Source organism: Nerophis ophidion, linkage group LG04, assembly GCF_033978795.1.
Source record: "Nerophis ophidion isolate RoL-2023_Sa linkage group LG04, RoL_Noph_v1.0, whole genome shotgun sequence".
Lineage (NCBI taxonomy): Eukaryota > Metazoa > Chordata > Actinopteri > Syngnathiformes > Syngnathidae > Nerophis > Nerophis ophidion.
Genome location: NC_084614.1, coordinates 31,346,768 through 31,372,232, shown reverse-complemented (window position 1 = coordinate 31,372,232; position 25,465 = coordinate 31,346,768). Strand labels below are relative to the sequence as shown.

General features: G+C 39.7%; 1 protein-coding gene across 1 annotated transcript; it reads right to left on the bottom strand.

Moving 5' to 3' along the window:
• Positions 1-6,349: 6,349 nt before the first annotated feature.
• LOC133551277 (protocadherin-10-like) lies at positions 6,350-23,273 on the bottom strand. The gene is made up of 4 exons (XM_061897826.1): positions 20,608-23,273; positions 10,962-11,023; positions 10,770-10,882; positions 6,350-10,697 (listed from the first exon to the last, which is right to left on the bottom strand). Exons 1-4 carry the CDS (start codon positions 23,134-23,136, stop codon positions 10,423-10,425), a joined length of 2,979 nt encoding a protein of 992 aa, XP_061753810.1. The 5' UTR covers positions 23,137-23,273; the 3' UTR covers positions 6,350-10,422.
• Between the last annotated feature and the right edge of the window lie 2,192 nt (positions 23,274-25,465).

Genomic DNA, 25,465 nt, shown 5'->3' with positions numbered 1-25,465 from the left:
TAACTGAAGAGGAAATAATAGATGTTGTTAATAATTGCAAAAATAAAACATCTACTGATTGTTTTGACATAGATATGACACTTGTGAAAAAAAACATACATTCCATCACCAAACCACTAACTTACATATTTAACCTGTCCTTCCAAACAGGACAATTTCCTAATAAAATGAAAATGGCAAAGGTAATACCAATATATAAAAATGGGAACAAACACATCTTCACAAACTACCGACCTGTCTTTTTGCTCCCGTAGTTTTCCAAAATCTTAGAGAAATTATTTAACATTACATTAGAGAAATGTATATACAAACATAAGATAATTAATGAAAGTCAATACGGTTTTAGGACAGCAAGTTCAACATCTATGGCAATGATTGATGCAGTAGAAGAGATAACCAATAGTTTAGATAGTAAGAAATATGCAGCTGGAATTTACATGGATCTGAGTAAAGCATTTGACACCATCAATCATCAAATATTAATGAAACAATTATACAGATATGGAATAAGGGGAGTAGCTTTGACATGGCTAAGGAGCTATTTAACACAATGACAGCAGTTTGTGAGGATGGGCGAGTTTACATCTGGGCATTTGGACATTGCTTGTGGGGTTCCACAGGGATCCGTTCTTGGTCCAAAGTTATTTAACTTATATATCAATGACATATTTACAGTATCAAATGTATTAAAATTAGTCATATTCGCAGACGACACTAATATTTTCTATTCTAACGATAATTATACAAATTTTGTATCCACCCTAAATAATGAACTTGCAAAATTAAAAACATGGTTGGATATAAACAAATTATCCCTTAATTTAAAGAAAACAAAAGTTATGTTATTCGGCTATTCCAATCCAGGACCAGCAATAAATATAAATGGCGTGATTCTAGAAACGGTGTCAGAAATTAAATTCTTAGGAGTCACTATTGATAATAAATTATGCTGGAAACCACACATAAGACATATACAAAGTAACATCTCCAAAACCATCTTTATTATCAATAAATCCAAATTCTTCTTAAATTACACAGCTCTGCATTTATTGTATTGTTCATTGGTCTTACCATATCTAAATTACTGCATAGAAATCTGGGGCAACAACTACAAAACTTCACTACATCCCCTGGTTACACTCCAAAAACGTGCGATAAGAATTCTATACAAGGTGGGATATTGTGACCACACAAATATTTTATTTTTACAATCTAAATTATTAAAACTGCCTGATCTAGTTGATTTTAATACAGTTCAATTACTATTTAAAACAAACAAAAAGGTTCTACCTGCCAATATTCAAAAACATTTCAAACACACAAAAGGAGTTCATAATCTAAGGGGGTGTAGTATCTTTAATATTCAAACAGTAAGAACTACCAGGAAAAGTTTGTGTGTGTCTGTGCGTGGAGCGAAACTTTGGAACGGATTGGATGTGGGGCTCAAGCAATGTCCAAATGTCCATCAGTTCAAAACAAGATACAAAAAAATGGTATGGGCAATGTATATGAATGTGAACATGGATGCCTAAGTGTTAAACTCCATCACTGGCTAATAATGATTATTATTATTATTATTGTTGTTGTTATTATCATCATCATCATCATCATCTACATTATTTTATATGTATTATTTTCATCATTTATTGTCATTGCTATTCCTATTGTTCATATTGTTATTATTATTGTTATCATTATCGATATTATTATTGTTTAGTCATTGTTGATATTATCATTATTATTATTACTTCTATGACATCACCCAACTAGTTAAACTATATGAATTAGTATCAATAAGAAGAATACATTGAATTGTGTGTGTGTGTGTGTGTGTGTGTGTGCACAAACAATCCTATATGCAATTTGAGTAATATTAATTTTCTGCAAATGTAAAAACAAATATGAATTCTGACTAAAGAATTGGTGCCGATGGAAATTAAGAAAAGGGATTTGGGTACACTATCTGGAGTACAGGGCAGGCGAGTGGGGGATCTTATGTTCGTGGATAACTCCTCTGGCAGGGGGCTCCCCTCGTCTCTTTTAATGCACAGCATAGGACACATAGCAAGAGTGGTTCTCAGGTCCTGTTGATCAGGGGCAGTAGCTCCACAGCCACAGATCCACTTTTAACCACTAATATCACAGTCAAAATGAAAGCTTGTTCCCATAGGCACCATAAACTGTTAATAATGTTTAGACAAAAGTGTATAAGTGTATATTATATATACTATTATATTTATAGTATTTATATAGGTGTGTGTGTGTGTGTGTGTGTTTGTGTGTGTGTGTGTGATGGATATGTGTGTATTTTGGGTATATGCATGTGTGTATGTATGTGATTATGTGTGTATATGTATGTAGGTGTGTATGTATATGTATGTATGTATGTATGTATATGTATATATGTATGTATGTGTATATATATATATATGTGTATGTATATATATAAATTGTATATATGTGTGCGTGTATATATGTGTGTGTTGTGTACATATGTGTGTGTTGTGTACATATGTGTGTATACATATGTATATATGTAAGTGTGTGTGAATTTAAATGTATTTTATATAGACAATATATAGCAGCAACCACCGAATTGAATTATATTATATATATTATTGTAAATATATATTGTATATATATAGGGGTGGGACCTAATAAGTTTACTTCTTCCCACTCCCTTTTGAGCCAATCTTGACTACTACAAAAGATTAGTCACATGTAATGTTTTCAATGTAGGTGTAAAAATAATGTATCTATATATTTCTTTTGTATTTTATGTCATTCTCTTGTTTTGTTTGCCAGGCTCAAAATAAACCATTCATTCATTCATTCATTCATTCATTCATTCAAAGTTGCGAACTTTATCGTGGATGTTCTCTACTAAATTTTTTTAGCAAATATATGGCAATATCACGAAATGATCAAGTATGACACATAGAATGGACCTGCTGTCCCCGTTTAAATAAGAAAATCTCATTTCAGTAGGCCTTTAAGGTTTTCCCTTTTTTGTGTATTGAGGTTTGTTGTGGGTTCAAGCACAGGTTCCCGCTACAATAGATGACTCACTGTGTGGTATAACGATTGTTCTTAGACTGGTAGAAATTGGACTAAAGGGTACAGAAATGTCTCTCGAAAAACGTACAACCCCAGCGACAAGCATCGTACCCTTTTCGGTACACGCTGGTACCTTTTGTTTTTGAGAGTATAGCAGGTACAGTAAGAGTAAACAAACTCAACAGGAGCTACATGCAGCTACACCACAAAAGCTGTATGTTTTTAAGTGCATTTAAAAAAAAGACAGTAATCAGTTTTGATTGAGGGATATTCATTCAACAGCATGTTCATTATTGTGGCTATAGTGGTGCAGAACTTTACAGAAAGCAGTTAATTTGTCACTCAATTGTAGATATGTCAAACCAATAAGCATCAATAATGCATCTTTCTTGCTGAATGTATTTGTTCTTTCAATTTTCACATAACAATTGTTCTGCATGCAGTTGCAGTTCTTCCTGATATTAATTGATGCAAGTAAACCACATTTTGAAATAAAGTGTACGAGTGTTACATTGGCTTAGTTATTTATTTGATTGCCAAGTTGACCTGTTGGTTTCCAAGCAGATTGTAATCACTTCCTTGGTCAAAAATATGATTACAATGAATTGTGTAATAATATGATAAGGCGATCACGGTAACAAATAACACCTTATGGCCCATGATGAAAAAGTCTGGCACAAATAAAGCAAGTATCTACAACATTGACAAATGAACTATCAACTTAACACCTCTTTGATAATGTCAACTAAAATTAAAAATGATCATCTTTGAAAAGGCTGCAGTTTTAGTAGAGTTTATATATTGCCTCATATCAAAATGTGCCCATATACCTAATGTCGTGGCCACTTTGTGAACTTGACTTATTTTCTTTGGAAATTCTCTAAATGTGAAGTCTGCAACAATGCAGAACCAAGAGAATCATATAGTCAATAAACAATTTAAGACTATGTAATATGTGGTGTAATTTACTGAATTCAATTCCACACCTTTGTACAACAGGACAAAATTCTGTGATAAATGTGCGCCCTCTAGTGGAGAAAAAATATATCTGCTCCCGGAGGATGCAAGGCGCTTAGAAAATAATTCCTTCATGGTTTATAGTAAAATGTTTCCATATGACTGTTATCTGACACAATACGTGTGCTCTAGTTTTGTTTCCTTTTAGTACTGTTTGTGATGCAGCCAAATATCACATCTCTAAATCTGTAATTATTGGCAGCATACGTTCATTTGTCTGGATGGTGTTGCAGATGCTGCGTTGAGGTAGCGACTTGTCCAGGGTGTAAACCGCCTTCCGCCCGATTGTATCTGAGATAGGCACCAGCGCCCCCTGCAACCCTAAGGGGAATAAGCGGTAGTAAATGGATGGATGGATGGTGTATCAGATGGTCTTATCTTGGTTGGTAGAGTAGAAGATGGGCCATCCTAGTCACTGCCGTTGTGTCCTTGGGCAAGACACTTTAAAGTTAAAGTTAAAGTACCAATGATTGTCACACATGTGTGGTGAAATTTGTCCTCTGCATTTGACCCATCCCCTTGATCACCCCCTGGGAAGTGAGGGGAGCAGTGGGCAGCAGCGGTGCCACGCCCGGGAATCATTTATGGTGATTTAACCCCCAATTCCTACCCTTGATGCTGAGTGCCAAGCAGGGAGGCAATGGGTCCCATTTTTTATAGTCTTTGGTATGACTCGGCCAGGGTTTGAACTCCCAACCTACCGATCTCAGGGCGGACACTCTAACCAGTAGGCCACTGAGTACCCACCTGCTCCCAGTGCCACTCACACTGGTTTAAATGTAACTTACATTTTCACCTCCCAGGGAGTGATCAAGGGGATGGGTCAAATGCAGATGACAAATTTCACCACACCTAGTGTTTGTGTGACAATCATTGGTATTTTAACTTTAACTTTAATATTGGGTTTCACTATGTAAAAGCGCTTTGAGTCACTAGACAAAAGCGCTATATAAATATAATTCACTTCACTTCACTTAAATGCAGGAGATTTCCCCTCAAAATGCCAGACTCCTTTAGGGACTTTAGAGAGAAAAATTAAACTGTAATGTAGAAGTCGCTTCCTCGCGGTTCCATACGTCAGAGTAGCCAGGCGTGCAGAGTTGAACAAAGGTTTAATGTTTTTATAACAAGCTCATCACATAATTGTTCTCTCCAGGACTTTTCAGTCTCTCCAAAATCCTCTCCTCTCCTGATCCCGGCCGCTACAATTAAAGACAACAGATGATTAGATAACTGGTACCACCCGGGAAATCTAATCCCCTGTTCAGCTGTGTCTTGAAGCCAGCACTGACACGCCCCTGTCTGTCGGTGTGCTGTCCTCAGCACCATAGACAGGGGCGGAGATCTCCGCTCCTGCAGGCCCCTGGCCACGCCTCCCTCCACATGTACTTTTATTTTATTTTTTTCAAATTTGCTAAGCAGTGTGGTGTCACTGACCGACTCACTGCCAGGATTCACCCGCAGGCCACATCTTGCTGAACAAAAATGGTATGTTGGTATGAAGTAAAAACAATGAAGTCAGACACCCTAGGCTCACATGTCAAAGGTCAACATGGTTCAAACTGTGACAACATAGAAGCACAAGTTGAGACAGATTAGTCACCTGAATATGTCTGAACTATAAACATATATTTTCTGAAAAAAAAAAAAAAATCTATATTTCCAATTGTTGGGAAATATTAGTCTTAGACTTAGACAAACTGTGTTGATCTAGAAGGGAAATTGTTCTATTATATATCACATGTTGGGTACTTGGTCTGCTCCTGTCATGCTCTCTCGTGACAATTATTAGTTTCTGCAATTTTGCTTCCAATTCCTGTTAGCCTTTTTTCGCCGCTATTTCCTCTGTTTGAGTGCTGGCTTTCTCACCTGACCCTAATTTGCAATCAGGACACACCAGTTTCTGGTTGGTAATCAAAATGCCAGGCCCGTACTCTAGACCACCTGGATCATTGCTTGACATATTTCCTCAATGTGATGCTTTGTTTTTTAACTGAAACATGCATAGCGTTGCCCAATGCTTCCTGTGCACTTTGCAATTACTTTGGTATTGCTATTAAATCATTTTTTTACCCGTGCTATGCCCGCCATCTCTGCATCCTGGGTTCATGCTTCAAGCTATGCTTGTGCAAAAACGTAACAAATGATGCATAATTACATCATTAGCGCTCTCACATATGGCTCACATATGGTCCCCACCTTCAATCTGCTGCATTTGGTTATATTCTCTTGTGTTGTATTTCATCATTTATTTATGTGTAAAAAACAAATAGAGTCAAAGGTGATTTTTTATTTATATAATATATGCTGTACACAAATTTTATACAAAGCGATTCTAGGACTGTTGGCTACTGTAACAGATGAAACATGGGTGAGAACAGGTCACATCAATCTGGAATGCATACAACAGATAAATTATCATAGATTAGGGCTGCACGATTTTGAGATAAAATGTAATTGCGATTTTTTTCTCCAAAATTGCAATTGAGATTCGATTTGCGAGTTTTATATTTTATACATGTAAATGCATAACAATGCGAAAATAACGAGTGAAGAAAGAAATGTTAATTTCGGACTGTCAATCAAAATAGTCTTTCAAGGTGCCCCACATTAAAACAATATGCAATAATCTACTTTCAAAATGATTTGGCTTGATGCAAACACACTTTGAGTTTTTGTCTACATCATGCTCTTAAACTGAAGAAATAACCGATAAAAACTATACAGTGATCAGAATATAATGTAATCATAATAATGCAAGTACCCATTTTAGATAACATCCACTTTTATTCCTCATTACTGTGGAATTGTTTACCATTTAACTGTAATTGGAAGGTCAAAAACGTTGTTATCCTAAATAAATAAATACAAAAAACTAAAATGGACTCTCATTTCTGTAATTTTACTCAAATAAACATTGAACATCTTAAAGTGCATTGGTTTTCCCAATTGGAAAACTTAGGTCGGGTTGTTTTTTTTTGTTGTTGTTGTCGTCATCGTGCATGTTGATGGGCTCGTATTGCCCATCCGGTCTGAGACTGAAATATTCTCCCAAAAGGACAGTTGGCTTTGTAATCACATTTTTTCCATGTTAAAGGGGCTGTTTGCAACATTTACACAGATGCCTAGAGGGCACCAACTTTCCAAAGTATTTTACACACACACATATGCTACCCTCTCACGGCTTCTTGTACAAACGTACAAGAAAAAAATTACATATGTACGTAACACATGCACGCGCATTAGCTGTTGATGTTTTTAGTTAACAATAGCAATTTGGATAGCTAGCGTAAGCTGTCATTGAATGTATTTTTTATCATGACAACAAGATGACTGCAAATTGTTTGTTGATTCCCTTGGACTGCTTTTGTACGTGTGCACGCCATACTTGCCAACCCTCCCGATTTTTCTGGGAGACTCCCGAATTTCAGTGCCCCTCCCGAAAATGTCCCGGGGCAAGCATTCTCCCGAATTTCTCCCGATTTCTACCCGGACAAAAATATTGGGGGTATGCCTTTAGCGTCCTCTACAACCTGTCGTCACGTTTGCTTTTCATCCATACGAACAGCGTGTCAAACCTGTCACAAAACATATGCAGCTTTTACACACACACATAATTGAATGCAAAGCATACTTGATCAACAGTCATACAGGTCACACTGAGGGGTGGCTGTATAAACAAATTTAACACTGTTACAATTTCGGGACAACATCCGCACCGTAACACAACATAAAAACAACAGAAAAAATACCCAAAACCCCTTGCAGTACTAACTCTTGCGGGACGCTACAACATACACCCCCGCTACCACCAACCCGCCTCCCCCCGTCTCCCAAATTCGGAGGTCTCAAGGTTGGCAAGTATGGTGCACGCGCTCCATGCACGTACGTGTTGACCGCCGTAAACACCGATCATTTTATTTGGGCCGGTAAAACATTTTATTCTATAAATTTAGTAATCCATCCATTCATCTTCTACCCCTTGTCCCTTTTGGGGTCGCGGGGAGTGCTGGAGCCTATCTCAGCAGAAGGCGGCGTACACCCTGGACAATTCGCCACCTCATCACAGGGCCAACACACATAAACAATTGTCAAACAAATGTGTTCTGTCTAAGCCAATAATGTTAACGTAAGCTGGCCGCTGGTGTTCTTGTTACATTTTTTGCTTTGAAAAATGTTACTGCGGGTAAGTTGCAAACAGCACCTTTAATTTGTGTTACTTTGCGGGACTTGTCACCAGCAAGTCACAAGTACGGAGGCAAAAATCCTGTGTGTGTAAGGTAGCAGTCCTGCTTTCTGCCCACCAAGAAAGATTGTGAATGACTATAAAAACAGCTCACTGCATTCGGTCAATTATTAGGTTAAATAAACGCGCTCAGGTGCAGAGAGCGATGCAAAGAGTGAGACCTCGTTCTCCCTGTTGGAAGCTAGAAATAAAGAAAACGAACAAATATGGACTTTGCAATTTATCCTTCGATTAAATTACTTATTGACTATCAGCCCAAGTATAGTCACCATTAAAACGTTTTCCAAGGTGCAATTGGCGTTTGTCAGCATACTGACTGCCTCAGTCCCAGCGCACATAAACTTGCTGTTTCCTTAAACACTTTTAACCGGCAAGAAGGCAAAGGACGCGAGGCCTAACAATTCTGATTGGCGGACATGTGTGTCACTCAAATGTCTGTCACATCTTGAGGTTTGTTTATCGTACTAATTAAAACCACAATGTCGATTAATCGTGCAGCCCTATCATGTATCTTTTAACAATTGCTTCTAATTAAGCATTTTTGACAAACCTGAAGACAACAAGATGACCATCACAAAATGCTGAAGTCCATTATTCTAAATTATATTATTTCATTGTGACGTGAAAAGTAACAGTGAAAATGCAACTTGTGAACTCCTATCTTAATAAGTTCAAATATGCTGTGTTTTTAGACTTTGCCTCTGGGTGGAATACATAAACAGATGAATACAAGTAGATAAGAGGAAAACAGTGTTTTGACATTGTTCAGCGGAATTGAAATACGGGGTTACAAGCTGGAATGATTAATGCTGCACTTAAGCCAATAACAGACTTTGTATTTACTACAACCACAATAATATTTAGGGGGTATCAAACTCTATATTTCTTAAGAGGAATGCTGTAAACCATGAGTGTTTGCGTAGTACCCACAGGTTGATTTCTATTGTCCCGAGATTTATTCTGAAAATAAAATCTGTTAGTAAAGATAAAGCGACCTAAGATTTTAATTTACATTTAAAATCATCCCTTGTGATCAGGATAATTTTTACTGGATATGCTTTGGTGTAAACTTTATGTACATTTTTGCTCCACAGTCACATTTACAACCTATGAAAATGTCTGAAGGTGTTCCCCTTAGATTTCAATTCAAATTCTCTCCAAAAGAATCAGAATGTAAAAAAGGTTCCCGCTATTATTTTTTTTCCGAGACAGTCAAACTTATTATATAGATTCACCCGGTCGCAACATTAGGAACACCTGTCCACCATCAGTTCGATACAGCTGCATTAAAAAAAAACTGCTTTGTTTCTCTGCATGCTTAGACTTAATGTCCATATACTGTAAGTACACCCATTTCACTGTAATGTTAAATTGAATAGTACCACTGATGGTCACACACACACTAGGTGTGGTGAAATTATCCTCTGCATTTGACCCGTCAAACTTGATCACTCCCTGGTAGGTGAGGGTAGCAGTGAGCAGCAGCGGTGGCCGCGCTCGGGAATTATTTTGGTGATTTAACCCCCAATTCCAACCCTTGATGCTGAATGTCAAGCAGGGAGGTAATGGGTCCCATTTTTATAGTCTCATACTGTAGCCACTGTTAAAACAAATTGCAAAACATGGCATTCAGGAGGTATCCAAAAATATGCGCAAGCTGCACACAAAAATGCATGACCCTTATACATTTTGTCACAATGTTGGATACTGTTAACAGCGTCAAATCATGAGTCAGAAAAAACAGAATTCATCATAGTTCCCCTAAAAGATTAGAGTTTACTCTAATTTGCTGTGTTACCTAGTACACACAGATTTTGTGTAAGATGTTTTGTTTAAATAGCTTAGCATATATTGATAGTTTTCCCGTCCTTAATGTACAAAATATATCAACAAGACCCCCAAACATTCTTCATTTTTTTATGGGTGTTATGTTGTGAACCAAACAGTGACCTTAAAACCAAGGGACGTATTGAACCGGGATTATGGTGTACTTTTACACCCGCAACACTAACCCATAATTAGCGTAACTCCAAAACATTTGACGGCGAAAGGAAACTTTAATTATAAATGCTGCACATCATGCACCACAATGGTTTGGTGCCTCATTTGAAAATAGCATTGCTGATGAGCCCATCGTTGTTGTCAAAAGACTGTTCATAGTTCGACATGAATTTATTTTTCTTCCCAAAAGTAGAAAAGGTGTTGTAGACATCCAAGTCACCTCTTGGCGCAAGCTTCAGTGTGCTGTAACCAGATGTGGCGCCGGGAATATACACGTTGTGCTGGTAGTCTGCAGGCGCCTCAGACTGAGACTGGGTGTACTCTGGAGTCCACACAAAGTCCGGATTTGTTTCTTCTTGAAGAGACATCTTGCACTCTGTAAATTAATTCATTGTATGATTACTATCCTATCTAACCTGGCTGGACAAATAGAACAATTAACACCTACCACTCATACGGTTTCCCCAGGTCCAGTATTGTGGTGCCACAGAGCAGAAGTAGGCATCGGCGTCGTATTGTTGTGGACGTGACAGTGTGCCCTCCATATTTCCTGAACTGTACCTGAAGAGTAAATAAATACACAACTTGAGTACACGTTCATATTTTTGCAATAAATCTTTGGTGTGTTTGAACTACTCACCTCTTGTATGCTGAATTGCGTTGATTTTTGGCGGAGGTCCAGTCCTTGCTGGAATATTTAAGCTGTAAACAGACCACATTAAATCAATAACTTGTTCAACTGCGACAACTGTGTTTTCTGCTTGACTGCTGTGCCCTTTTATCCTTTATGTTGGCGCTCACGGAGTGCACGCTTTGGCGAACAGGACAAGTTTTAGTGACAATGACTGAACTGAGCAACTTTCTGAGATTTGTTGTTTAGTCCCTCAGTTTTAAGTCAGCTTTAAACACTGTATGCCCCTTTGATACCTTGAACAGTCTGCCAATATAGCAAGAAATGCTGTCAAATGACTGTGTTTTGGTCAAGTTACCGTCGGAAGGTAACTCCCCCGCATCGCAAAGAGGGAGAAACAAACGGTAGAAAATGACTGGATGGATACTCATAGCCTTTTGCTTTTGTTTGCACTAGGGCGGGGCAATATGGACAAAAAAAGTATATCTCGATATATTTTTACTTAAACTCAATATTTAATATATATCTCGATATATTTTTCGGTGAAAGTATACATATAAAGATATTCCTTTTTGAGCGATATTCAGGGAAATTAAACTGTACTGTAAACAGTCAGTGGCACTTTTATTAGCCCAGTTAGTCAAGATGGGTATTATCCATCCATCCATCCATCCATCCATTTCTACCGCTTATTCCCTTTGGGGTCGCGGGGGGCGCTGGCGCCTATCTCAGCTACAATCGGGCGGAAGGCGGGGTACACCCTGGACAAGTCGCCACCTCATCGCAGGGCCAACACAGATAGACAGACAACATTCACACTCACATTCACACACTAGGACCAATTTAGTGTTGCCAATCAACCTATCCCCAGGTGCATGTCTTTGGAGGTGGGAGGAAGCCGGAGTACCCGGAGGGAACCCACGCATTCACGGGGAGAACATGCAAACTCCACACAGAAAGATCCCGAGCCTGGATTTGAACCCAGGACTGCAGGACCTTCGTATTGTGAGGCAGACGCACTAACCCCTCTGCCACCATGAAGCCCAAGATGGGTATTAACAGCACAGAAAATTAAATTGTATTTCTGCATTTTATTTACAGTTTTACACTGACATATTTTCTATAATTATGTTGTGGCAGTGATACAGATATTCACAGTTTCCTGGTTAAGAATGAGCAATGCTAAAAGCTAATCTTGGCACTACTCTATTTTACCACGACAATGCAATTCATCTTCAAAATCAATAACACAGCTTTGACTTTAGCAATGTGGAAGGACAATGCAGACACACAATGCTAACAACACGGAAGGTTAACAACAAAGCTAATGGTTGCTGATAGCTGTAAGTGTCAGGTTGACCAAGTTTTTGCAGTTCTAACTTAAGAATTTCTCAGGACATAATGCATTATTTCCATGTTGTGGCTGTGTTGTAGTGACGGGGCGATGACCTCGCTTGATGGATCCTCCAGCCTACCGGTGAGTACTTTAATCAACAGTAGAACACACTCAAGGCAACTATATTGGGTAAAATGAGTATAATGGTGACTCTATAGCTGTTATGCCATGTTTAAAGGGCTCTAATACTGTTTTAAAAACCCATTTAGACTGTTGTCAAAAGATATTTATGCTCCATCTCTGAAAATATTACATTTATTGTTCATAATCCTACTTTGCTAAACTTTGCTTACCCCGATTTTTTCCGGTACGAAATAACAGTGATACTTAAGGGACGACTGTACATCACTACTATCTCTTACACTTGCAGGCCACAACTTTAGAAACACCTGCACCATCTAATGTACTATTTCTACATGCGCATTTAAAAAAAATTGGACTAAGGGCTAACTCAACAAGATTTACGCTAACTAGGTTATAATGCTAATGTGTTTAGCAAATTTTGCAGGCGTACACTTCAGATTCATTCAATTTGGTACTTAAGTACTTCTGATTCGGATTGACGCATTTTGAAAAGAGAACTGCACTTTTTTGGAATTTTGCCTGTCATTCACAAACACAAGCAACAGGAACACATGTTTGTTTTTTAAGATTTTAAAAGATACAATAAAAAAAACTCTTGCAAGATGCAGCTAATAGTAATCCTCTATGTTGCCTTCAAAAACCCTCTAAAACAGGGATGTCAATATCAAGGTCCGAGGGACCCCATCAAGTCATAAAAATGGGGTCCCACAGTAAATTTTTAGGGTCCGACTTTTTTGTAACCGTTTTGAAAACAAATAATAAATGTATGCATTATCCTGTTATATCTCACATTCTATATTGTGTTTTGAAAAAGGTTGTCTTAACGTTACTTAATTCATCTACACAAATACAAATGACAACACATTTTAATGCATATGTAAATGTATTCAGTTATAAACATTCATTCACTTTTTTCTTTTTTTCATGGATCTAAACTTCACCCCTGCTGGTATTTTTTTCTATATTTTTATTGTAATATCTTCAGAATGTGTTTGTTCTATTTTTGGCCAAAGTAAGACAAAGAAAACAATCTGAAGTTGTCTTAATTTTTAGGGACGGCGAGGCGCAGTGGAAGAGTGTCCGTGCGCAACCCGAGGGTCCCTGGTTCAATCCCCACCTAGTTTCAACCCCATCACGTCCGTTGTGTCCTGAGCAAGACACTTCACCCTTGCTCCTGATGGGTGCTGGTTAGCGCCTTGCATGGCAGCTCCCTCCATCAGTGTGTGAATGTGTGTGTAAATGTGGAAGTAGTGGCAAAGCGCTTTGAGTACCTTGAAGGTAGAAAAGCGCAATACAAGTACAACCCATTTATCATTTATTTAATGCCATTATTAAAATAGTACGGCACGCGTGTGCACAGATGTTCCTCCATGCAGCCCCTGAGCTAAAATTAGTTGGACACCCCTGCTCTAAAACAACTTCAAAACCCTCCAACGTTTTATGAACACGAGAGCAGGCGTTGGTGTGGAGGATGCTATCCCTTACCTGCTGCACCGAGCCCACTCACACCTGGATAAGGGAAATGGCACTGTGATGATCCTGTTCCTGGACTTTTCGAGTGCCTTTAATACCATCCAGCCCCACCTCCTCCAGGACAAGCTGGACAGAATGCGAGTGGACCCCTGCCTGGTTGCCTGGATTTCGAACTACCTCACCGACAGGCCACAGTACGTCAGACTGAAGGACATCACGTCTGACACTCTGATCAGCAGCACCGGAGCACCGCAGGGAACGGTGCTGGCCCCTCTTCTCTTCACCCTGTACACCGCTGACTTCTGCTACAACTCAGAGCTGTGTCACGCCCAGAAGTACGCGGATGACACAGCCATCGTCGGGTGCATCAGGGACGGCAGAGAGGAGGAGTTTCGGAACCTGGTGAAGGACTTTGTTGTCTGGTGCCACACAAACCTCTTGCAGCTCAATCCTTCAAAGACCAAGGAGCTGGTCATTGACTTTGGGAGGTCGAGTCCACGGTCACAACCTATTGTGATCGAGGGAGTTGAGGTACAGACCGTGGACTCATTCAAGTACCTCGGGGTTTGGGTGGACAATAAGCAGGACTGGACTGTTAACACGGACCACCAGTACAAGAAAGGACAGAGCAGGCTGTACTTCCTCAGGAGACTGCACTCCTTCAACATTTGTAGAAAACTCCTGTGGATGTTCTACCAGTCTGTGGTTGCCAGTGTTCTGTTCTACATGGTAGTGTGCTGGGAGGTGGTGGGGGGGATGGGGGGTAGTAGAGGACTGTGGACAAACTATTGAGCATCCTGGATGATGCCAGTCAGCCTCTGCATACAGTTATCAGTAGCCAGAGGAGCCTGTTCAGTGCTAGACTGCTTCATCCCAAGTGCAGGACTCATAGACTCAAAAACTCCTTTGTCCCACACGCCATTAGACTGTACAATTCCTCTCTGGGGCGGGGGGTACTAGGATGACAGGGGATGCAAAACAATAACAGTGCAATACTTTTTCATAACATGGTCACTACTGCCTAGTTTCTCTTGTTATATTCTTATTTTACTGTTATATTTGTATTCCCGTTGTTGCTTTTTATTTGTATTCTTATTGTAATATGTCTCTATTTTGTTTTCATTTATTAACTTTTTTTTAAATTGATCTCAACTCTGTACACTGCTGCTGGAATTTTAATTTTCCTGAAGGAACTTTCCTGAAGGAATCAGTAAAGTACTATCTATCTATCTATCTATCTATCTATCTATCTATCTATCTATCTATCTATCTATCTATCTGTCTATCTATCTATCTATCTATCTATCTATCTATCTATCTATCTATCTATCTATCTATCTATCTATCTATCTATCTATCTATCCATCTATCTATCTAGCTAGCTATCTATTTATCTATCTATCTATATATGATGTAATAAGACACATTCATAACAATATGTAATATGTATAATATTAACTGCATTTTGGTCTTTTAAACATTACCGGAACTTATTGCCTGGGAGCATTTATGTTATTGCCCATAGCAATGCACTTCCGTCTTAAGTCAAAAAATATGTGTTCCTAATTTCAGCCACAAACGAGTCTGTTCTAATTCTGGCAGACTTTGTAACACATGACAAAGACGACTATTTTTTGACAAATGAGGATTCACAACTTTGTTTAACATAAATATACGGAGAATGAACTACTTAGTCGTAGAAGCTCAGCAACAGCGTCAGGATAAGCCTGCCAAGACTGTCAAAATGTGGCGCTTAAAGCCAAGTAAGTGCAGCAGAAGCACTCCATTTCTGTCGGCATGAGTGGCAAACAATGTAGAAAGGCTTTTTGTATCTGGTGAGGAGGACACAGCTCAATAAAACTGCATCACAACAAAAGACAAACTGTTGCCGCTATCAACCCCTGCAGTGGTATACATGTTTTTTCCACCTGTGAAAATTAACTGAAAATATCCTGGGCCAGCTGGACCAAATGGACAACTGTCCATTGAGTACTCTCCTGAAGGAATCAATAAAGTACTATCTATCTATGAGTAAGTCACTATACTATTGTTCATAATACATGCAGCACAGCATGCATGTTAGTACAAAAACAAATGCTGTCGAGCTAGTTGTTAACAAACAAAACGTGAAATGGGGGCTAATTTTTACATCCATCCATCCATCCATACATCCATTTTCTACCGCTTATTCCCTTTGGAGTCGCGGGGGGCGCTGGAGCCTATCTCAGCAACAATCGGGCGGAAGGCGGCTTAAACCCTGGACAAGTGGCCACCTCATCGCAGGGCCAACACAGATAGACAGACAACATTCACACTCACATTCACACACTATGGCCAATTTAGTGTTGCCAATCAACCTATCCCCAGGTGCATGTCTTTGGAAGTGGGAGGAAGCCGGAGTACCCGGAGGGAATCCACACAGTCACAGGGAGAACATGAAAACTCCACACAGAAAGATTCTGAGCCCGGGATTGAACTCTGGACCTTCGTATTGTGAGGCACATGCACTAACCCCTGTACCACCGTGCTGCTAATTTTTATACAGCTTCTGTAATATGATTGTCAATATTTTTTAGTCAGTACAGATTGGTGTTCTATGGCATTGTGCTGCGCATTACAAACTCAAAAGCTACTCAGCTGCTGACGCAGAAGCTAGTTTACGACTAATGCCGTAGCTGTGGGAATGTATCTGTGGGCAAGGCCATGTGTTACTACGCTAGAAAAATAGTTCGTCAGTGTTTGGTTTTACAATAATAATGTTCCTACAGCTTAGTTATCATTCAGGCTTTGGAGCGTAAATCAAGTATTGTCGGCGGTTTTTGGATACATTTTTAGAGTGATTTAGAAGCAGAATAAAATGCTGCCATTGCAGCTTTGCTAGCCACATATAACGAGCCGATTATTACAAATCAGGATGCAAAAAACCAAAAAAACATATGTGATGTATTTTCTCATAAGGATTGTGAACAATAGGCAAAATTAAAAAAAAAATGCAGTTCCCCTTTTACTGTTAATACCATAATATAAACATGTTATCATTTTTTGCTAATGTGGCTGATATGCACCTGAGAGTCGCATAATTTGTACATTGATACAATCTATTAGAATTTCTGCTCAGCTTTTTGTCTCTTCAGCATTCCCACGCAATTTCTCTTAAACGTGCATAGTGTAGTTATTGTTTATTAGTCCGGTTGAACCTACATTGCATAATTGTGAATAGTTTGGACTTAGACTTCCTTTTTATTGTCATTCAAATTAGAACTTTACAGTAAAGATAAGAACAACACACCGTTGCATTAGCTCATGGTAGTGCAGGATAAAAGAGCAATAAGGTACAGATATAAATAAATATATTACTGTACAGATAGATACATTGCACTTTTGCATATGCATCCAGTTTCTGATTAAGTGACACACAAAAAAAAAACGCAACAAAACTAATTAAGAATTATTTCAGGTATAAAGCATTATCAAATTGTGCAAGAGTGTGAATCACCAGTAGATTGTGATCCATGACAGAAGCGCCTTGGTAAATATACTTTTCACAGCCCTGTAAGTTGCTCAATATGCCTGGAGGAGCCAGAAAAAAGACGCCCTAATGAGATAATGATGAGGTAATGAGGTACAAATTGACTCAGTGTGATGCATCACATTATTTTGAGTGCGCAGAATGACTAATGGCCTGAATAATGAAAGTGGTTGCAAATTTAGCAGTGCACAGTTGTCAGTTTTGATATATCCTACTGATGACCTTTACACACACGGAAGAAGTATCAGGATATGTTATACCGATAAAAAAAAAATCTAATTCCAACAATTGCTTTTACTCGTGCTTAAGTTTATAATGTTTCACACATTATTGTTAAACATAGCATTATATTTATTATGCTAATTTGTGGACTAAGAAGTAATTGCTTTGGTTATTTTCCTTACTTAATGAAATGCAATCAAATCTGAGGGTAACACCATAGTGGTAAGTTTTTGTACTCAATAGCAGAATTATCTACTTTAAACATAATAGTAATAGGGTTGTCGAATGTGTACTTTGATACCAAGTTGATACCAACAAACAAAAATGATCCCACAAATCGATACCTGCTTTTTCAGTATCATTAGTATCGATGTCGTGAGACAGTGTTTCCACTTAAATGTGTTTTGTGTCAGCCTGCAACAAATATGAATTTGGTGCTTACATTTCTCCCTTTCTCGTAAACAAATTATGATGGGACTGTGTCCGTATGCATCGTAAGTCCGCGTCACAACACATAATACACACCTGTAGCAGCAGGGATCTGTGCTGTCACTTAATCGAGGCACGCATTAAAAGTGAAACTCTTTGCCAATTAAACGCAAGTGGTCATGAAAGGCAATTTATTTGTCATGCGAGTGAGAGGTGAGCTCCGCCACCGCAAGCCCAGCAGGTAGTGAGCTTGTGCAGAAAACCTCCACAAAGTTCCTATCAAACCTTCATGAATTCTACAAGTGCCAAGAAGACAGAGTTGAGAGACACTATTTTGTTGTTTGGCAAAATGTTTGCCATCGTGGTGAGTTACATAAACCACTGCTATTCAAAATGTGGCCTGGGGGCTATTTGTGGAACGCAGCTCTTTTTTTAACATTTTTTTTAATGAAAAAACAAAGATGTTTCCATACAATGACAAAATGCTCAGCAAGTTGATACTGATAATAAAAACAAAATGTGTCTCTAAATATTTTTTAGCCTTTTTAATAGCCCTATTTTATCAAAATGTAGATGACATCAAACTACCAACGTATATTGAAATAATAACCAAAAATATTGTTTATTTTATGAACTTAAAGAATCCATGCCACTACTGCTTTTTTTTAGAAATATATTATTGTATTTATATTTAATTTTTACATAATTTAAAAAATATGTTTCATACTATATTTTCAAAGGCTTTGATTTTATTTATTCTCCTGTGTGGACACATCAAAGGTGGCATTTTCTTCTGCAATCTTCAGTGTCATGCCATGTTTATTTTTTGGTAATAGTGCTGCGTGTGTGTGTGTGCGTGTGTGTGTTTTCTTCTGTTCTTTCCTTTTTTTCCGTGAAGCACATTGTATTGCCACTTGCCTGTGTATGAAGTGTTAAAAAAATAAAATTGGATTTGATTTGATTGTAAAAGAGTTGCCTATTGTTATTTATAAGCATAGCTATAAGCACAATATTGTTTGTTTTGATATTCTGGTAGGTTATTGAACAATGCTGTTCTTTTTTTTTAATATACAGTTAACCTCTTTAAATTCAAATTATGTGCCAAACGTTGTTGACAACATTGTTGTCAAAGTGATGTTAAATACTTGACATCTTGAAACCGTTTTCAATAAAGTAGTGAATTTAAAAAAATACATGGATTCAGTTTTTGTTTTATAGTGGCATTGAATAAGTACTACTTAGCCAACCACAAGAAAACGATATAGTGTGCAGTGCGTGGGAAACGATTCCACACCAGCTTCTCATGAGATAACAATCATATATCCCTCCTGTGTGGCTACTGATAGCATTTCTCATAATGTGATCATCGGATTTAGCCTCACTAGTTGGGCCAATTTGCATTAATGGCTGTCAAATTTATCGAGTGATTATTCACCAAATAACTAAAGCATGATCAAGTACCAAGGCTGCAAGGCATATTAATCACCACATTTATTTTTCCCGCTAATGCTCTCATTTATAAAAGTGTCTGTTTGTGACATTCTGACAATAAAATTGCATTTGCATCAAGGAATAGGGGTATTTTATTTTTTAGTCCATTCAGGTTAATTATAAGCCAGTGGTTCTCAAATGGGGGTACACGTACCCCTGAGGGTACTTGAAGGTATGCCAAGGGGTACGTGAAATTTTTCAAAAATATTTTAAAAATAGCAACAATTCAATAATCCTTTATAAATATATTTATTGAATAATACTTCAACAAAATATGGATGTAAGTTCATAAACTGTGAAAAAATACAATAATGCAATATTCAGTGTTGACAGCTAGATTTTTTTGTGAACATGTTCCATAAATATTGATGTTATAGATTTCTTTTTTTGTGGTGAAATGTTTAGAATTAAGTTAATGAATCAAGATGGATCTCTATTACAATCCCCAAAGAGGGCACTTTAAGTTACTTTTATGTGTAGAAATCTTTATTTATAATTGAATAACTTTTTAAAATTTCAACAAGTTTTTAGTTATTTTTATATGTTTTTTTCCAAATAGTTCAAGAAAGACCACTACAATAGAGCAATATTTTGCACTATTATACAATTTAATGAATCAGAAACTGATGACATAGTGCTGTATTTTAATTTTTTATCACTTTTTTTCAACCAAAAATGCTTTGCTCTTATTAGGAGGTATTTGAATTAAAACATGTTCACAGGGGGTACATCACTGAAAAAAGGTTGAGAACCACTGATTTAGGCAACTTATTGATATTTATTAACCATATATAATCACAATTCAAAAGTATAGTAAATCTGATTAAAAACAGCACTGATAAAAAATTACTCATTGGTAGTGTTCTGATTTTGGCAACCTGCGATTGACTAGTCACCCAAACTCAACTGGGATAAGCTCCAGCCTCTGACTGTCTGTGACACAGTGAAAAAAAAACAAACAGTGTTCTTGTATTACATTTTATGATGCGATTGTTTTTGTGAATTGTTATTGAAGCCATATTTGAATTTACCTCTTTTGGGGTTGACGATCTATTGTTGGTCAGCTCATTCCGGTCCAGCGCACTCCAGCCAGAAGCCAGATAGTCCGTGCTCTTGGCGTTATTTTGCCGCACCGTCAACACCGGGCTGCAGGGCTTGAGGAACATAAAGTCACTTTTGGACGACTCTGGGGTCAGACACATTTTATAGCAGTACGCTTGCTGCAGGGCTCCGCCGCCGTTTGTCTCCGTGCAGCCGGGGGCGTCTGCGCTCATCCTGAGGTTCAAATTTGTCTTTTTGAAGATATCTGCGCTGCTGGCCGACGCCGAGCGAGTGCAGCAGCAGCACGCGTCGGCGGAGGGGAAGTCGGAATCTATGTTGGACGCTCTGTCCTTCAGCCGTCTCACTGTAACGAGGGCGATGATGGCCACGAGGAACGTGAAGGAGATGGCGCCCAGAGACACGATTAAGTAGAGGCTAAAGTTGGAGCTGTGATGGGGGCTCAGTGACAGGTCGCCGGAGTCGGGCTGGGATTCTGGCAGGCTGTCAACCACTGACAGGATGACGGAAACTGTGGCCGAGAGCGGCGGTTGGCCATTGTCCTTCACCAGTATGACCAATCTGTGCCTTGTGGGGTCTTTCTCTACCAACTGCCGTATTGTCCTGATTTCCCCCGTGTACAACGCCACGCTGAACAAGCTGAGGTCGGTGGCTTGGAGTAATTGGTACATAAGTCGCGAGTTCTGACCTCCGTCTGCATCCACTGCGCTTATTCTGCTGATCAAGTAGCCGGCGTCCGCGGACCTCGGCACCGCCTCGAGCGGAGGTGTGCCATTTTGAGGGCGGGGGGACACGATGACAGGTGCATTGTCGTTTTGATCCAAAATGAATATAGTCACCGAAACGTTGCTGTTCAAAGGCGGGAATCCTGCATCTTTAGCTCGTACTGTGATTTGAAAGTTTTTTAGCTGTTCGTGGTCGAACGATCGGAGCGCGTAGATGTTCCCGTTATCGGAATTGATGGACACGTACGTGGAGACGGGCATTCCTTGAATGTCGTCGTCTAGTACGGAATAAGACAGGTAAGCATTTTGGCCGAAATCTGGGTCCTGGGCTGTGACCGAGCAAATAGACGCCCCCGGTGCATTGTTCTCAGTTAAATAGACGGTGTAGGACGGCTGCTTGAATAACGGTGCGTTATCATTCACGTCTGACACCTGCACCAGAATGTTTTTTCTAGTAAATAAAGGCGGAAAGCCCATGTCTCTGGCAGTGAGTGTGATGTTGTACTCTGTCACTGTCTCCCTGTCCAGAAAATCACTGGTCACCAGCGTGTAGTAGTTCTTAAAAGAGGAGTGCAGCTGGAACGGGACCAGATTTGGGATTTCACAATCCACGTTACCGTTTTCCCCGGAGTCCTTGTCCGTGACGCTGATGACGGCGATGACGGTGCCGGGGGGCGCGTCCTCGTGCACAGGTGTAGACACCGACGTCAGAATGACCTCTGGCAGGTTGTCGTTCCGATCCAAGACGTTCACCAGCACCTTGCAGTGCACCGCAACAGCGGAAGGACCTTTGTCCTTGGCCTGGATGTAGATTTCATGCATCCTGGCTTTTTCATAATCGATCACTCCCTTCACTTTGATGTCCCCCGTGCGCGCGTCCACGGTGAAAAGCTGGCGCACTTTGACGGGCGCGTGTCCGCTGAAGGAGTAGGTGATGTCGGCGTTGGTGCCCTCGTCCACGTCGGATGCGTTCAGTTTGATGACGACTGCGCCCTTGGGGGCGTTTTCGGCCAGTCTCACCCGGTAGAAGGACTGGTCGAACACGGGTGCGTTGTCGTTCGCGTCCAAGACGGTGACGTCGATTTGTGCCGTGCCGGACTTCTCCGGGGAGCCCCCGTCCACGGCTGTCAGGACCATCTGGTGCGCGCTCTGCTGCTCCCGGTCCAAAGGACTCTGCAGGACCAGCTCGGCAAATTTGCTGCCGTCGCTTCTCGTCTGAATGTCCAGCGTGAAATGCTCATTGACGCTCAGCAAATAGGTGCGCAGTGCGTTGGAACCCACGTCCAAATCCTGCGCGCTTTCCAGCGGGAAGCGGGACCCCGGCGCAGCCGATTCCGACACATCCAAATTAAACTCGGTCCACGGGAAGCTCGGAGAGTTGTCATTCACGTCCACGATGTCCACCTCCACTCGGTACAGCTCCAAGGGGTTCTCGATGACCACCTGCAAGTGGAACGAACAGCCCGAACTCTGCTCGCATAGTTCCTCGCGATCGATCCTTTCGTTGACGAACAACACTCCGTTTTCCAAATTGACCTCCACGTACTGCCTCCTGGTGCCGGACACGATGCGGAATCTGCGCGCCGACAGTTTATCCAAATCCAAACCCAAGTCCTCGGCTATGTTCCCCACAAAGGCGCCGTGTTCCAGCTCTTCTGGGAGGGAGTAGCGGATCTGTGCGCCGGCCCGCTCCAAAAAGCAGACAATGAGGACACAAACATAAACGAGGGTACATTTTACGCGCGACCTTCGTCCCTTAACGCGCTCGGTGTCCATTTGGAAGACGCGGTCTTCCGGCTCCTGTCCAAACTTGATGAATGGCGCACGATGCAGCGAGGGGGGGCAAACAATAACAAAGTTGACATTGGTGGGACTGAGGCAGCCCCTGTCTGCCTGGGAGAAAGGAGCAAGGGAGGGGGTTTGCGCAAGTGTGCTGTCACAGTGTGTGTGTGTGTGTGTGTGCGTGCGCGCACTCGCGTGCACGTGCGTGCGTGTGTCATTGGCCCGACTGTTTCAGTCGGACATCTGCTTGGATAATCTTTATTGCGCCCGATCCACTTCATGCCGAAGCCACAGTCTTTAAGTGTGTTTGAAACGTTTCACATATTAAAAATCAGGGCTTAAACCAGGGGTGTCAAACTCATTTTAGATCGGGGGCCACATGGAGAAAAATCTACTCCCTAGTGCAGTGGTTCTAAAATGGGGGTACGCGTACCCCTGGGGGTACTTGAAGGTATGCCAAGGGGTACTTGAGTTTTTTTTCAAATATTCTAAAAATAGCAACAATTTCAACATGTTTTATAAATATATTTATTGAATAATACTTCAACAAAATATGACTGTAAGTTCACAAACTGTGAAAAGATATGCAACAATGCAATATTCAGTGTTGACAGCTAGATTTTTTGTGGACATGTTCCATAAATATTGGTGTTAAAGATTTTTTTTTTTTTGTGAAGAAATGTTTAGAATTAAGTTTATGAATCCCGATGGATCTCTATTACAATCCCCAAAGAGGGCACTTTAAGTTGATAATTATTTCTATGTGTAGAAATCTATTTATAAATGAACCACTTGTTTATTTTTTAACAAGTTTTTAGTTATTTGTATATCTTTTTTTCCAAATAGTTCCAGAAAGACCACTACAAATGTGCAATATTTTTGCACTGTTACACAATTTAATAAATCAGAAAGTGATGACATAATGCTGTATTTTACTTCTTTATCTCTATTTTTCAACCAAAAATGCTTTGCTCTGATTAGGGAGTACTTGAATTAAGAAAAAATTCCACAAAGGGTACATCACTGAAAAAAGGTTGAGAACCACTGCCCTAGTGGGCCCGGACCGGTGAAATCACGGCAGGATAGCTTCAAAATAAAGACAACTTCAGATTGTTTTCTTTGTTTAAACATAGAACAAAGGCATTCTGAAAATGTACAAATCATAGTGTTGTCTGTTTTTTTACACTTACATGTTGCGGTTAATAGTATTCTATCTTTATTTGTTGTTATTTGTACTTTCTGAATAAATTATGTGATAATGTTTAATTTTCAAGCAATCAAGATAGAAAAAATAGGGAACACTTTAGTATGGGGAATATCCATCCATCCATTTTCTACCGCTTGTCCCTTTCAGGGTCGCGGGGTGTGCTGAAGCAATTCTCAGCTGCCTTCGGGCGGAAGGCGGTGCACACCCTGGACAAGTCGCCACCTCATCGCAGGGCCAACACAGACAGACAGACAACATTCACACTCACATTCACACACTAGGGCCAATTTAGTGTTGCCAATCAACCTATCCCCAGGTGCATGTCTTTGGAGGTGGGAGGAAGCCGGAGTACCTGGAGGGAACCCATGCAGTCACGGGAGAACATACAAACTTCACACAGAAAGATCTCTAGCGCAGGATCAAACCCATGCTACTCAGGACCTTTGTATCGTGAAGCACATGCACAAAACCCTGTTCCACTGTGCTGCACCATGGGGAATATTTTCACCATTAATTAGTTGCTTATTAAAGTAAAAAAGACTTAATTTAGTGTTATTTGGACACTAGAGGAACATATAAGAGTTAGGGTTACTAATAAGCAATAATTCTCAGGGAAGACTCTGAGTTAATGGCGTACTGGTTGTGTAATAAGGCCATGCAAAATAAGGCATTAATAAGTACTTAATAATGAGTAATTAAGAGCCAATATGTTACTAATTTGCATGTTAATAATAAACTAATTAATGGTGAATGCGTTCCCCATACTAAAGTGTCACCAACAAATAATATCAACATCAAATTACAGAATGTTATTTATGTAGTTTGCTAACTTTCCTCGATTTTTTTTCATATGTAGCATCATCTACAAAGATACAAATAATTCCTGAAAAAAATTCAAAAATTTCGGCTCATTTTTATTGTTAGCAAACTCATCGCGCGGGCCGGTTAAAACCTGTTCAGGCACGTTTGACACCCCTTGCTTAACAATAAACAGTGATTTTATTTCTAATTTTGGCTGCAGGCTGGCTATACTGTGGTACTCTATGCAGGCAATGGTGTACATCTGCTTTTAATGGAGGAACAAATGGGACACAACGTATGAATAAATACTTAAAC

Coding starts and splice junctions, on each gene's coding strand:
- LOC133551277 (XM_061897826.1), bottom strand. CDS start 23,136: ATGGACACCGAGCGCGTTAAGGGACGAAGGTCGCGCGTAAAATGTACC. Junction 11,024..20,607: donor GATCGTCAACCCCAAAAGAG/GTAAATTCAAAT, acceptor GTCTGTTTACAG/CTTAAATATTCCAGCAAGGA. Junction 10,883..10,961: donor CGCAATTCAGCATACAAGAG/GTGAGTAGTTCA, acceptor TTTACTCTTCAG/GTACAGTTCAGGAAATATGG.